At 41.6% G+C, this 16,049-nt stretch overlaps 1 protein-coding gene across 1 annotated transcript; it reads left to right on the top strand.

Moving 5' to 3' along the window:
• The first annotated feature begins 956 nt into the window (after positions 1–956).
• Positions 957–15,983, top strand: CCNE2 (cyclin E2). Its single transcript, XM_054984738.1, has 11 exons — positions 957–986; positions 1,078–1,180; positions 1,639–1,692; positions 3,427–3,578; positions 5,137–5,272; positions 5,930–6,076; positions 7,302–7,397; positions 9,141–9,275; positions 9,966–10,077; positions 11,547–11,701; positions 14,699–15,983. Exons 1-11 carry the CDS (start codon positions 973–975, stop codon positions 14,798–14,800), a joined length of 1,206 nt encoding a protein of 401 aa, XP_054840713.1. The 5' UTR covers positions 957–972; the 3' UTR covers positions 14,801–15,983.
• Positions 15,984–16,049: the final 66 nt, after the last annotated feature.

Below are 16,049 nucleotides of genomic sequence, written 5' to 3'. Positions count from 1 at the left end.
GCCTTTGGGGTTTAGTGTGACAGAAAAATCGCAAGAAGTGTTTCTAATACTCAGCCATCAATTGCAGTAATGTTCTGGGGCGAGGTAAATATTGACTTTACCTGTAAATACATGATTTGTATGCATAAAGCATTCTTGCATGCAAAAATACTTTCTGTGCGCATACAGGTTGTGTCAGCTTTTAACAAGAATGGTAGGATGGGGAGTCTTCAGAATGTGTGTGTGGTGGTGGTTTTGTGTATAAAACAAACCAGCACAGTGGTACACATACTATAAATGAAGGAAACAACATAATTTAAGTGCAAAATGTAGATGTAATACAGATCTGCTTTTCTGAAGAAGCAAATATGGTGGTGCTTGGATTTAGGCTTTTAAGATGCAGAACAAAATGGCCACTTAAAGCAATGTACTGCAAGCAATTGACCAAATACTAGAAGCTGGTTGAACCTGAAATTGACCAGTATGTAGATTAGATTAACCAGTATTTGGATGATCTTGAACCCTATGTCTGGGAAACAACATTCTTATTGCTGACAGTAGAAGGATGTCAGTGTATAGAAGGACTAAATTAGGATGTAACATTCTGGCAATCATAGCCCCTTTTCCGCTAGGAGGTGCAGTGTTTTGGGGAGATTAGACATGACAAGAGTGAGCAGTTTGCCCAGATGACATTACGTTCTAAGTACAATATTGTCAAATGGTGAGGAGCCCCACCTGTTTATGGGATACTTCTGTGCTCCTGATCATATATTCTCAGGCCCAGACAGAGGCTCATGAAGCTTCTACCTGTATGCCGCATGGGTTCATCTGTGAGCTCTTTGGCTGTACTTTTGCAGCAGTAGTTGGGGATATATTTGGTTGCTGCATGAACACTGAGAGCTGGACTTAATTTGTGCTAAATAGCATTTTGTGCATTCATGGAATAAACATATGGTCTTGCTCATGTTGCAGGCAAGGAACTGGAATCTTAAGATGTCAAGACGCAGGTAACTTACCTCTTTTATTGTAAGCTACAGTGTATGTATAACAACGCATTACAGTGCAATTTTGATGGCACATGTCTTTCACTTTCTACAGCAGTCGTTTACAAGCTAAACTGCACCAGCCCTACCAGGATACATCTCCACAAGAACTGCAGGTGTCAGAGAGTCTTCAGACCAGAAAAAGAAAAGCAATCGAGGTGAGTAGGAGTGGATGAGAGGTTGATGCTTAACATGAAGGCAGGATTGCCTGGTCCAGCTAATATGCAGATTGACTGGGTAGCCTTCAATATGTTTGCATCAGCATTGCTTCAGTAAGAGAAGAGGTAATATTTGCACATCATCGTGAAAAGGTGGCTGAAGTTTGTGGACATATGAGCAACAGAAATACTATATATAAATTCTTTACATGCCTTCATAGAATATTGCTTCATGGATGGTAAGAATTTTACATTTTCTTCTTGCATATATTATAAAAATGAAAACTTTAAAAATACTGCTATTGTTTGTTAGCAGTGATATTTTGTTGCATAGGCACTGTTGTTGTCGGGAATTAATAAAGGGATCTCAAGTACATTGAAGGCCTTAATAGTACTGTCAAGGGTAGAGAAATACTTACAAGGTATATCTGAGATTTCTTAATATCTTGCTTTCAAAGGATACCAAGAGACAAGAAGAAAACACCAACACAAGACATCAGTATGAAATTAAGGTAATAATAATAACATTTAATTTATATACCGCCCTTCAGGACAGCTTAACACCCACTCAGAGCAGTGTACAAAGTATGCTGTTATTTGTATTGTCGAAGGCTTTCACGGCCGGAGAACGATGGTTGTTGTGGGTTTTCCGGGCTGTATTGCCGTGGTCTTGGCATTGTAGTTCCTGACGTTTCGCCAGCAGCTGTGGCTGGCATCTTCAGAGGTGTAGCACCTCTGAAGATGCCAGCCACAGCTGCTGGCGAAACGTCAGGAACTACAATGCCAAGACCACGGCAATACAGCCCGGAAAACCCACAACAACCATTATGCTGTTATCTCCACAATAAACAAACACCCATGAGTTCTTGACAATATGTTACGTTGCCCTGAGACAAAATTAGCTTTTTTAAAAGACATAACTACCTTGAAACTGAGCCAGCCTACCAACATGTGCAATAGATTAAATGAGGGCTGGATCAAATGTTATATGTGAACTCTCTTAGCTTGAGCAGGAGCTTTATGAGAGCATCTTCCCATTCACTTTTTAAAGTCCCTCTTTTGCCTGTTTGAGGTCTGGCTGCAACTGCACTCCCTGCTACTGCTCAGTATCTTTTCATACAACATTTCACCAAAGTGAGGGCAGGTAAACACTAGGGTTTCCTTTTGGTCTTTCTTCTTACATGGCTGAACTTGATTGCTCGTTTGGTGACAATGCCATGTAACTAGCATAAGGAAAATGCTTCCTGCCCTCCAGTCACCATGCAAAGCCAAAAAGTGGTGCCCCAACTGCTAGACTGAATGATTGCTTTTACAGGGTTTCTTTTTAAAAAATGCCAATATGTCAGCAACCCCCAACTTCTAACAAAGTTTGGGGAAGCATTTTGGCTCACCCCGAGTTCAATATACACATTGTTCAGATGCACACATGGTGTTCAGTGTGAAGGGAGTTTCCTTTTCATGTTTGGGGTGCAGGTGAAGTTTAACTTGCCCCATGAATACATGAGTGGTCTGTGTAATAACTGGATTCAGCAGAGACAAACTATTTACACTGTGATCAATAAATGCCTGTTCATTGTAAGGCTGCTATATAAAGAGCGGGTTAATGGGAATTTAATAGAGAAACAGCAAAGTAACAAAAATAACTTTTTTTTTTGTACAACAGCTGGTCAACAAAATTGACATCCTATAAAAAAAGACAAAAGCTCTATCAGCTCTGGGGAGGTGCAGTGGCCACCTCTGGCTTCAGAAAAAGCAGCGCTGTTTGAAAAGTCCATAGTTCCTGCTGCTCTGGGCTGCATCCCAACAGAAGCTAGTATGCAAACCTAGTGCTGGTCTCCGCCTCCTGGCTCCAGGTCAGCCCAGGCAGGGTTCTCCAGTTTGACAGGGGAACTTAGGTATGGTTGGGGGAGCTGCTCCCCTTTTAGGTTTAACTCAGACAAATAAAAAATTATAGCTATTGTCTACTTAGTCTTGTGTACTTCACAATTATATTTGCATTGTAGGCTAAAAAAATTAACTGTTCTGTTAAGGAAGGTTCTTACCGGATGTATAATAATAGAGTTGTAAATGTTTTGATTAACAAGTTATCATTAATACCCAGCAACCTGATGACACTACCTTCTTGCTACGACTTGTAGTCCATCATGTAATAAATACAATATATGGACATTAGAAACTGCTTCCCAAGGCTGGAAGCATTCCATGTTTGATTTTAGCCTAAGCTGTCACTTAATATTTTATTACAGAGCTGTTGGCCACCTACGATATCTGGAGGCATCTCACCCTGCATAATAATAGAAACTCCTCACAAAGAAACATCAAATACTGACTTTTCCAGATTTAAAAAATACAGATTCAGAAATCTCTTCATAAATCCATCACCTTTACCTGAGCTTAGGTAAGTTGACCATAAAAGAGTTGGGAACCATGGGCTCCACCATTATGTTGCTTTACATATTATCTGTTGCTTTGAATATGTAGTCGTATATACTGCTTGTGCTTCATGTTGTCTAATGTATGTTCTGTTTCAGCAATCCTTCAACCCTATATTGGATCCTTGCTAATGCGATGTCTCTGTAAACTTGTATTCCTCTACCCTATGACATTGTTTATGGAAATGTCCTTGACACTGTATGGAAATGCCTGCCCCTTGTAATTGCTACTGATTGTATTGATCTCACACTATGTAATCCGACTTGAGTCTCAGTGAGAAAGGCGGACTATAAATGACATAAATAAATAAAAATAATGTGATGATACTTTAAATCCACTTCCCGAATCATTTACATCTAGTAGTAGGGAAAAGAGAATCTTTGATTCTCAGAACCCATGCTGTCAGAACAGCCTTCTGTTGTGGATTCTGCCTTCTGAAACCTATAGGCTGAAGCTTTCTGAAATGTACTTCTTTCCTACCCACCCCAGCTTTTTTGTTTTCAAACGGGTGGGAAGATTGTCTCTCCCTGAAACCCCTGAGAAAAGGTTAAGTTTATATTACTTGGCCTGAATATTTTAAAGATGATGATGAAAAACAGGTTTGAATTGTTATGAAATTTTGATGAATTTAATTGTATATAGTGTCAACTATTGGGGGAAAATGCTACCTGTGGTGGGCTATTAAGACCTATTTGTGGAAGAACATTAAAAGATCTTGGCTACAATTCAGCAGATGTTACTACCGTGCAGCCTGTCTTATATGAAGAACTCTACATGTAGCAGACAGAACAGGTTGCATCCATTTCATAGCGTCATTTTCCCCCGCAAGGAAACTGGCATGGTCTTATATGGTTGTTGCCATGAAACTGACCACCATGTTTTACCTGTCACACAGTAAAATAATCAAACTGTATGGATGTCTAGCTAGGACTGGATGTCTAGCTAGGACTGGAGAGACCGGGATTCAAATCCCCACTGTTATGAAGCCCACTGTGTGACTTTTGTCACCTATCTCTTAGCTCACCAGCTTAACAGCATGGTTGCGCGAATAAATTGGGGAAGAGAAGAACTGTGCTCTTTGAAATTGTAGCTCCTTGTAGGAAGGTTAGTTTGATTCCCCTCTCCCTACAACAATGATTGAACTGCTTGTCTTAATGCATGGAAGACTTATGCTTGGAATAATTACTATTAAATACTATGCAGGCACAGTATATATATTAAATGGCTTCTGTGTTATTTGACTTTCTAATTGCTTCAGCACTGATTGAAGGCTTTTAGTTGTTTCTTGCTTTCTCATTTCTTTTTTAACGAACTTTAAAATGAATCCAATAAAGATTTTCTGAATTTTCTAAAGGGTTCATATCCACAAGTTTTGATCTGGCCAATCCAATTGACTCGTTTCTAAATCAAGGTCTATGACTTCTAAATCTATCACCCTTGAGTTCTTGACAATGTTATGTTGCCCCGAGACAAAATTAGCTTTTTTAAAAGACAAAACTTAATTTTGCATGTCTTGCTTCTAGTTGGGGAAGTTCTAAAGATGTCTGGTTGAACATTCTAAAGAAAGAGAACAAATATTCTCACTGCAAACATTTCACATCTCTACACTCGAGCCTACAACCACACATGAGATCAATTCTATTAGACTGGCTTCTAGAGGTGAGTCTCCTAAGTGTAAATGTAACATGGGGTACATGAGACTAGTACTTTGGAGAGGGGCTTGGCTTAGGTATAGAGCATCTCCTTTCCTGGCAGAAGCTCCAAAGGTTCCATTTCCAGCATCTTCAGTTAAAAGAACTAGGAAGTAGCGGATTGTAAAAGACCTCTGCCTGAGACCTTGGAGAGCAGCTTCTAGTCAGAGTAGATGATGCTGACCTTGATAGGCCAATGGTATGACTCTAGAAAGCAACTGCATGTGGACCAAAAATCAACAGTTCCTTCTTAAGTTCTATACTTTTATTCTCTTGCTGCACCTTGGATGCAAATTTAAACATACATTCTTTTTAAGTTACTGAATTAATAGGAAAATTAAGAACTTGTGTTGAGAGCTAAAGGACACTTGAAGTGGGCCATTGTTCTAAACAGGTACATTCTTGGGACTGAAGCATTCCTTCTCAGTATTTATGATACTGTAAAATAACCATTTCAGGTGCTATGTTTAGGAAAGATTGGGTACAGAGCTAACCTCCACTTACAGGACCAGTGTAGCTCTTGCTTCGATTGAAGAATTGCTTGAAAAGCAATATTCTGCTCAGATTTTGGACTATTTGTTTTATAGTGCGGGTGGTCGTGACACTGGGGTTCATTCTCTTATAGGTATGTGAAGTGTATACACTCCATAGAGAAACTTTTTACTTAGCTCAAGACTTTTTCGATCGATTCATGCTGACTCAAAAAAATATAAACAAAACCATGCTTCAGCTCATAGGAATTACAACGCTGTTCGTTGCTTCTAAGCTTGAGGTAAGTAGCTGTAAGCACAACGTTTCTTTGATTATACAGCTAGATCACTCCCTTTTTAGAGTTGTCCAAGACAAGTAAAGCCTTCCTTGGTGAAGCCGCTGAGAAAGGAACTGGTTTTATATTTAAGCCAGTAGATTATAAAAAGCTTGAATTTAAATGACTCACAGTGAAAGTTCTAAATGGCACAAGTAAAATATTACAATGGTTCTGGGGAGCTTCATTTGTTCCTAAAATGGCAAATATTTAGATGTTTATACCCATCAAATCTAACTGGATAATGCAATGGCAAGAGCTGTGTCACTATGTGAAGCATTTAACTACAAACATGGATACTGCATGCTTCTTTAGTCACTGTACTTTAATCTGCATGCTTCCTTGTTTTTAAACAGTCTCCTTGCTATTTACTTTCAGAGTTGAAGGATATCAGATTATTAACAGAAGGAAATCTGAATGGAAATTTGGACTTCTTGCTTAAAGTTCTAGGTTGTGGGATAATATATCACTTATAGGTCCCTATGCCCTAAAAATGCTACCTCCTTAATTACTTTGCAAATGGAGTCTTATCATACAGATTTGTGAGAACTTTGTGTAGCACTGGGGTGTTTTTTACTTGCAAGCCGTGGCATTGTATTGCTATTCTGCATTGGTTCAGTTTTCTTTCTTTTTTCGAATAAAGTAAAATAGGCATTACGTGCATCACATAAGCAGAAGGCAGAACATCTCTTTCAATTAAATTGTTGATTGATTTGCCTCAATAGATATAGAGCCAGTGTCATCTCTAAAGGATATAACAGACTTGACCCCAGCAGGCTTGTTTCAAATTCCAGTTCTGCATCTTCTGTCTTGCTCAAGGCAGCTTGCAAAGGGCAGCAGTCCAGAAACTTTTGGTACCTCAGGAGTACTCATGAAAGCAGACTGGGCTGCTGTGGGCTTGTGGAATATCTCAAATTGTGTGGTGATGCAATTGTGTGAATTAGATCCTTGACATAGGGAATGGTGTGGGCAAATACACACCATTCCCCTTGACATGGTTCACACAATCCAGCTCCTCCTTGTGATCACTATTGGGTCACAAACCCATCAGTATGTGTTTAAGCATCTGAACTGAACCTGAGTTTATTCTGCAAAACTTCTGTAATAGTGCTCTGCTAAACAGGGTTGTAAAGTACTCTGAACAACAGTGTTATCAACAGTTGCCTTACGGTTTTCCTTTCTCTTTAAAAAGGAGATATATGCTCCCAAGCTACAGGAATTTGCATATGTTACTGATGGTGCTTGCACTGAAGAAGACATTATAAGGATGGAGCTTATTATACTAAAGGTAACAAAGATATTGATCATTGTGACAGCATGGTGTAGTGGCTAGTGCCAGACTATGACCAGGGACATAGACATTCAGATCTCTTCGCAGTCTCTCTCTACATGAGACATCTGATACGTGAACAAGTGTTGGGAGATGCAATGTTACCTGGGAAGGGGAATTTAAAAAGACAAACGGTGGCAGGGCAAAGGCTTTGCTATGTGCTGGAGCTGTGTGAAGGGCTTGTGAAATGCCAGAAGGGAAACCTCAGCCCATTGTAACTTCTTCAGGTCCAAGGCCAGCTCCGGGAGGCAGCTCCAGCCCATTTCCATTCCTCGTTGCCCTCTGGTTGTGATCCCACACAGTTTTATACTGGGGAGGTGAAGATGAAATTAACAAACCCTCCAAGGAGCAATCTCTGCTGGCTGTCTTTTTCAACTATGCTTCCCAGCTAACATTGCGTCTCCCTACACTTGAGGAACATGCGCTGAGGCGTCTCATGTAGCGACACTTTCAGCCGTGAAGCTTTCTGGGAGTCCCTCAGCCAATCAGGATTTCCCAGCCTAACTACCACATGGGGATGTTGTGATGATAAAATGCATAGGAGACTCCTAAGATCTTTGTAGCAGGGTAGGATAAAAAAGTTTGCTAAGTTGGTGTCGGGAGTGGCGGCCCCACTCCTGCACTTACCTACTACAGGGGAGCCTCTGGCAGGGGGCAGCCTTGCCCAGAGGCTGTGGAGAAAGAAGTAAAGTCAAGGTCACACTCAGAGGTTCACCACCATCAGCCTTGAATCTTTGCAGGCCTGCCTCAGAAGGCAGGCAGGGCTCAGGCAGCAGACTGCACCTGAGAACAGGCCAGAGGGAGAGGCCAGCAGCAGCTGTGGTCTCCAGGGGCTTAGGCAGCCTCTTAAAACTCTGAGAGAGGGAGGGGCAGGAAAAGGAGGGCCCAGCCAGGGAGGCCATTGGCCCAGATTCTCTTCACTCACCTTGGGCCCATGCCTGAAGAGAGGGCATTGGGGGTCCAGGGTCAGCCTGCCCCCAGATAATCCTTTGTCAGGCCAGGGCAGGGCAGGGCAAGCAAGAAGGGCCAGACTACTCCCAAGGCAGAGGAAAAAGTGATGGGGAGAGAGAGAGAGAATAGAAGAGGAGAGAGTGGGGGGACAGGTGCTACAATGGCCTCCCTCCTCTCCCGATTCTAAAGCACATCCCCAGTTGGACTAAGAAAAGGAAGACATGACAGCCCCAACCTCTGACCCACACAGAGAGTCTGACAGCTGGGAAACGAACAGAAGAAGTTATCGTAGGATATGGTACGGAAGGAAATATTAGTGAACAATATGTATACAGATCTGAGAGACAGGGTGCAGTCTTCATGAAAGAAGATTATCATTTAAAACCTAGCTTTGAGGGTAAGGTAATATTCATTCTACAGGATTACTAGTTAAGCAACCAATAGCTTATGCTAGTATAGAGAGGCTGTAGGCTCTAGCCGTATCTTTCTAGCTATGTAGTGGGCAATGTATCTTGGGTGATGATGAAACTGCGTACGATCTATGGAATTGCTTGCTTGCTCTTACTGGATTGTCTCAAAATGAGACTGAAGCCAGCCTTTGGGTACATGGTGAGATCCTAAATAGGACTTGGGGGCATACATCACAGGCCTAGTTCACTGAAGCAGATAATCTGGCATATTTTACTGTATCATGTCAAACTGCACACAGGGAGGGCTAAAACGTTTCACTTTTATCTTCATGAAACACAGGCTCTAAACTGGGAACTCTGCCCAGTAACGATAGTCTCTTGGCTCAACCTTTATCTCCAAGTGGATGCTCTGAAAGATATTCCAAAGGTGCTGCTACCTCAGTATTCTCAGGAAAAGTTTATTCAAATCGCACAGGTGAGTGCCCACCTATTCCAGCATGGGTAGTTTGTTGAAGGAGCAGGACCTTTCTAGCATAGATGCCTCTCTAACTTGGCAGTAGAAGGGAGTGACAATATTGCATTGCTTGTCCGTCTGAAGACCATGAGGAGGCTGGCTTTGGGATGCAGGGCAAGAAGCCATGTGCAGAAAATGTCCTAAGCTCTTCATCATATACAGTACAGTCCTATGCAGGGTTACTTCAAGGAAACCAAAGGGCTTAAGACAGGAGTAACGGCATAGGATTGCACTGACAGTTGTGTACTCGTCTTTCATCTCCCTCCTCACCCAACTGCATGATATTTACTGCATGGTATACAGTGGTACTATTTTGAGCTCTACAATGGAATGTAGCATTTGTACTGGAGAATACTACACATATTGTGCTTGGTATGATCCACAGATTCTCTTCTTGACTACTATGTGGTCATGATCCTAGTCTGAAACCAACCACCACACCATGATCTCTGAAGTTTTCTGAAATGTAATTCTTCCCTACTCACCCTGGCTTCTTTTTTAAATGGGTGGGAAGATTGTCTCATCGTGAAACCCCTGAGAAAAGGTTGAATTGGGTTAAGCAACAGCTGAAGTAAATGAGGGTTTGCACTGCACCACTTTAGAGTTTGGTTATAATAGGAATCTTAACGATATGCGTGGCTTCCTTTACAGCTCTTAGATCTCTGTATTCTAGACGTCAATTCTCTGGATTTCCAGTACAGGACGTTGGCTGCTGCTGCAACTTGCCATTATACCTCAGTAGAAGTAGTTAAGAAAGTGTCAGGTATGATAAACATGTTCTTGTGCCTTTGCTTGCCTATTTGTATGAAAATTGGATTGAAGTCTGTAGTTAAGACTAGGTTCTAGAAATACTTTCCCTTTGTTCTAGGTTATTAGAGCATACAGCTGCTGATCTCCAGTTGCATACTCCAATTGCAAGCTACTGTTCTTTCCCATCTACAGCAAGTACCAACATTTTGGACTACGAACCTACTTGCATTTTTATCTCTTCCACCCACTCCTGCCCATTCCTATCAATTCTTCATCCAGTCACTGGAAACCAGTGGGTTCTAACAACAAAATCCTATCCCTACCCTGAGTCAACTATTTTTTTTAAAAAAAATCTTCCAATCTCTCTCCTGCTAAAAGTACTAGAACCAGGCAAGAGAACTAATGCCTTCCCTTTTTTGGAAAAGGGGATATCTGCTTGCAAAGGAAGAGCTGGGAGCTCTGAAGGTGGGACAATTGTTGCCTGTTACCTACAACTTGAGAGTTGTAGCATAGTGGATAATGTGTTGGACTAGAATCCTCGGAGACCCGAGTTCGAATCTCCATTTCTAGCCATGGAAACTTGCTGGATGGTCTTGGGCCTCTCACATAGTCTCAGCCTCATCTACTTCACAGGGTGGTTGCTGTGAGAAAATAGAGAAAGGGAGAACCCTGTTCTAAGCTGCTTTGAGTCTCAACTGGAGTGAAAAACAAGATATAAATAAATACAACTCTACCCACTAACCTCACCCGGAGAAGCTAGGTGGCATTTAAAAGTCTTTGCCTCTTTAGTGCTGGAAGCTGCAGCTGCAGACTTCCACGGAAACATCAGATGGTGGCCATGTAGTTTTTGGCCCCTGCTGGTCTTACTTCTCTGCGTTGTGGTCACTGGTTTTAACTTGAGGCATGAAATGCTATCAATAACCGCGATAGATCTGTGAGTGGTTTCCTTTGAACTAGGATTTCTGCCTAACAGGACAGTGAAATTGTTACAATGATAGCTAATGTACTGGCTAAGATTGAGCTGTCAGTCAGGAAGTTATTCAAACCTTCACTTTCATGAACTCACTGAGTGACAGGCAACCTGCTGTGTGTCTGAGCTTGCCCCCGTTTACAGTATGTGATATTTCATTTATAAGGCTGCGGTAACAGCTACCATGATAATGAGTGAAAGTGTTTTGAATATCTTAGAAGCGGTATACTGTTTAAATAGGACTGTTTTATTTTAAATTTAATCTCTAAAGACTACCACATCATCAAATGTGCTGCCAGCACAGTATAGTAGGCGTTTAAGGCTATCATGAAGCTCAGTAGGTGACATTTACTCTAACCTCATAGATTTCTTAAGATAAAATGGAGATGTGAAGAACAATCACCCTGGGCTCATGGAGGAAAGACAATGGATATGTAACAGGAGTAACTTTGTGCGAACTTGTAACAGAACTGATTATGAAACTCAACTAGATTACTGTTTTTGGTTCTTAGGCTTAGACTGGAGCAGTATTTCAGAATGTGTGGAATGGATGAGACCATTTGTCAAGGTAGCAAGAAAAGCACCGGTAAAATTGAAGAATTTTAAGAAAATTGCAGCAGAAAATAGACACAATATACAAACCCACACTAACTACTTGGATATGCTGGTAAGACTACTGTTTTCCTTGGTCTTAATTTCATCTGCATGGTGACAGTAATGTTTTTTATTGCTGCTAGGAATATGAAAAGGATGCTATGCATCAACCCCACTTTGAAACAACCAATTAAATATATACCGGTAGCCCCCCCAAACTTGCTGATCCTGTAGGAACTTTGAGAAGTTAATGATTGCCACCACAAAAAGGGCTGCTGCAGAGGGATGCATTAAACTACAAAACAGCCACTGTGGGAGTTAAAGCTGATCACAAAATATTGAGTGGTTCCAAGCCAAGTGTTGTCCTATGATGCTACTTGAAGATACAGAATAATAATAGTGTGTTTATAAACCTTGTCTCTAGACAGATTAATGCCTACTCAAAGCAGTGAACAAAGTCTGTTACTATTATCCCCACAATATACATGGGGAGCTGGAGCTGAGAAAAGTGGCTTACCCAAGCCCCCCTGCTGAGCTCATAGCAACTGTGGGATTTGAACCAGCAGAACGCTGTTTTGCATCCCAACCACCATGCTACACCAGAAACAGAAGAAATTAAATAAGGGGGGGGGGGAGTGAAGATTGGCTGTTTGGGGGAAGAAGAAAGTGAGCACCTTGTCAAAGATCACTGGGCCATACCATACATGCTGTGGTAATTTTGAGATCCTAAAGCACTAGAGAAGGGCTTGAAGGGCCCTCCCCCATCATTTCCTTCTACTTTTTCAAGGCAGAGAGAGTCGAAGGAAAATGAAGATATATAGACAGCAATAACTTCCCTTTCCTGCACAGCAGCAGCAACCTTTATTGGCATAAATAATACAGACAAAACAGGAGAAATGTTGTGGAATAAATTCATAGGGCAGCACAATCGTGTCCCCAGACAGCAAAATTATCTCAGGATACAGCACAGTCATAGGGGGCTTTATAAAATGTTACCCTTGACTTCCACACATAAGCCAGGAATTCAGCAACGGATAAGAGTTATTGCTGGACTCTTGTCAGCTAAGAGAAATTTTAGATCCTTATCCAAAAAATCCCTCTGCACAGGAAAAAGAGGACGAATCAATAAACTGCGCATAACAGAATATTTGGGGCAACTTCCCTTTCCTTCTTGCCAGTTAACTTTCCTTTTTTCATTATCCATGTAGTTGTTTGCAAAAAAGCAAAGGATTTGTTTGGATGAGCCCCTCGTGTAGATACATCCCAGTAACTGTTTAAATTAACACATGCTGAATCCACCATCTCATTATAGCCTTAAACAGATGTAATGCTGGGAGACTCATGAATAGTGCTCACACCACTTGTCTAAAAAACAGGACCACTGCCCAAGGGATTGGGGGGTGTGCAGTTCTTTCTCTTGGGAGCTGTTTGCCCAGTAATGCCAGTAACAGTTCCTTTGGACCATTTCAATTGATGAAATTGGGCTTAATGTACAGGTGCAGCTTAATGTACTGGTCCTGATTTGAAAGGCAGACCTACTTCAAAAACAAAATGCCAAGAGCTCAGTTTATGATGCCATGTCATGTCTGAGACCTATCACTCCAATCTATCATGCATATTGTTCTTCTAAGCCTTATTAAGGCAGCATAACAAATGGCAGCTTGTGCTTTAAGAGCTGGGTGCTAATGTCTTTGGCACTGCAAAAAAAGCCCTTCCCCACCTTACTCATTCACAATGGCGACACCTGGATCTTATGATTTGGCAGCAGAAGGGACTATTAGTTGAGGATCTTCCCTGTTATGAATTTCCCTCGTCCTCAAACCGCAGAAATGGCACCAGAGGCATTTTTAAAACTCAAAAGTAACTAAGGAATTTATTTACATGTCAGGAGTTGAAGCTTTTTGAGGTAAATGTCAACATATATACATCTAGATCACTGAGGTAACATTCAGAACATGCACAGACTTCTGTTTTTAGGCTCTTCACTTAAAGCTTGTTAGCCTTTTCCCCCTAGCTTTTTCTCCAAAACATTTGAGTATATTTTCTTTTTAGTATTCTTCACTTCTGGGATTCAGAAGGCTGATACCCTCTTTTTAGTACCTCAAGCCCCCTCTCTGTACACACCTTCAGTCCCCAACTGAATGTGGAAGTCTCCTCAGGCAGTTATCTATCCCATGCGACCAGGGATTTCTCCTCTCTCTCTCTCTCTCTCTCTCTCTCTCTCGCTGTCTCCCTGATTCAACTGGGAAGGAACAATCTCCTCTTCTATAAAAAGATCTACTCCTTTCTTTTTGGCCCGTTGGGGAGTTTGCACTTGCTACCCAAACCTGCCAACTTTCCCGGTTCTGCAGGTGTTGAAAACTGCTTTCCCTGAGCGCTCTGTCTCTCAACTCTCCTCACAGAATCTCTCTCTTGACAGGACTGGCAAAACCCCTCCTCTCTCAGCTCAGGCTACCCAGTCAGATGGCTTTGGAGTAACTTGCCACTCGAAGCTCTCTGCCTCTGAGAGGGGTCAACTCTTAAGAGTCCTGCAAATGTGTGTGTACACAGCCCTTCCAGGCTTCTCTAAAACATGCAGTCCGTCACACCTGTGTTCCCCTCCCCATAGTCTCTGTTCCTGATCTTGGGGTGATTTACTCCTGTGTGGTACAGTAGCCAAGCAGGGCAGGCAGCTGCAGTGGAGAAGGGATGAAATCATCCTCTCTCTTCAAACCTTCCAAGGGACAGATAGAACAGTTCAGGGTGAATATGGGAGAGAACTGGACTGCAAGATGCAACTGTGTGTTTGTCAAAATTGATCTGATGCACAAATCTGTGAAGAACCTACTCCAAAAGGTGTTCCGGGTAAGCGGTACACAAAAGACAGGGGCCGTGTGAAACTCAAGGTTGATAACTAACTGATATGGAACTTGTTCCATTCAGATTTGAGATAAGTAACAAGGGCATCATCACTTTTCTGCCCTGCTGGTAAATTGCTATTAAATAAGCTGACAGAATACCTACTCCAAGTGTATTACTACTTCTACTACCATTACTGGAAGTAATAAAACTACTTTATTTAACTCAACAGGAAGAAGCTAACTTTGAGGCAGCGGTTGCAGTGCCAGGGCAGTTGTCACCTATGTCTACGGGAGGAATAATAACTCCACCAAAGAGCTCTGAAAAGAAATGAAATACTAGAATTACATCTGTATGAACTCTACATCTTAAGACTCTAAAGAACTCCTGAACTGTTGGGAAAGATATCAAATATAACAGAAGGAAGTCTTAAATAGAGAAGGCCTGAAGCTATTAAGTTTACAGTCTCATCTACTAGGCTATACGATAAAGCGGGATTTCTTGAGATATTCATAAGCAACAATTTTTTTAACAGGGAAGAACAGCCTTAATTTTTGCTTCATATATGACCGTGTGCTTCATATATGACAACTGGGGATGGCTTGGCTCTAGATTTACATCTACCCACTCTATTCCAACTGCCAGGAGAATGTATCTTGTTTGTCTAGCCCCAGTATAAAATGTTCTGAGCTGTTCCAAAGGCATATGGCAATTACATGCACAGCCTGAACAGAATTTCAGCCCAAATAGCCAGGGCCAAGTCTACAATTAAGTGAGCTGATGTAGTTCTTGCTCTTCGTTTCTCCAGCAACCTTTAATAACAAAGAAAGCCACACATATTTTGTAAAACTTCCTGAGCTACCACCATGGTTACCTAACCAGAGTCCCCAAAGTGCCTAAAACAATGGCTGAACTGGTGACTGGCCTTCAGCAGTGTTTTGCTACATGTACACTGTTACTGCCACTGTAATGAAGCAGAACTGCAATAATTTATACACAATTTACAGCACAGAATGGAACAATTTGCTGTAAACTGGAAAGACCATGACTTCACAGACATGACTTGGTATGAAGCATTTCCTCCTCCCCCTCCCTCCCCTTGACAAAAAGGCTTAGGACCAATCACGCATTAAACCATTTTCTAGAATCCTGGGCTAGAGGGAAATGAGCAGACTGGCATTTGGGTTCAGATGTACATGACAGTTGGCTAGGGAAGAATAGATGCTATTTATCAACAGGTCATGCATAACCCTAAAGAGTGATAGTTTGCAACATCTGAACTATTCCAGAGGGAACAAGTTTTTTTAATGGTCACATCCTACCTCTTTTTTTCTTGAGATATGTTTCTGGTCCAGAACAAGCTACTACAATGCCAGGGGGGAACGTAAGAGTGAAGATGACTGATGTTACAGGCATCCTAGCAGGATACTCTGAATAGTACAGAAAGCTTATATGGTGTCTAAGGTGGTGTATTCTGTGCTCCATCTTGCATCTGTTAGCGATGCAATATGGAAGATAACATTCTATACATGTTTGTAAAAAAAGGAGGGATTTGTGTTTTTTAAAGAGGAAAAAAACCACAC

The sequence above is a fragment of the Eublepharis macularius genome, chromosome 7, assembly GCF_028583425.1.
Source record: "Eublepharis macularius isolate TG4126 chromosome 7, MPM_Emac_v1.0, whole genome shotgun sequence".
In the NCBI taxonomy this organism is placed as follows: Eukaryota; Metazoa; Chordata; class Lepidosauria; order Squamata; family Eublepharidae; genus Eublepharis; species Eublepharis macularius.
The sequence above is the reverse complement of the archived record's forward strand: the minus strand, read 5'-3'. Positions and strand labels throughout refer to the sequence as shown.

What these genes read in the sequence shown, in the direction of transcription:
- CCNE2 (XM_054984738.1), top strand. An exon ending in AGTAGTTAAGAAAGTGTCAG is followed by an intron (nt 10,078 to 11,546) that starts GTATGATAAACA and finishes TTTGGTTCTTAG; the next exon opens with GCTTAGACTGGAGCAGTATT. An exon ending in CTAACTACTTGGATATGCTG is followed by an intron (nt 11,702 to 14,698) that starts GTAAGACTACTG and finishes TTAACTCAACAG; the next exon opens with GAAGAAGCTAACTTTGAGGC.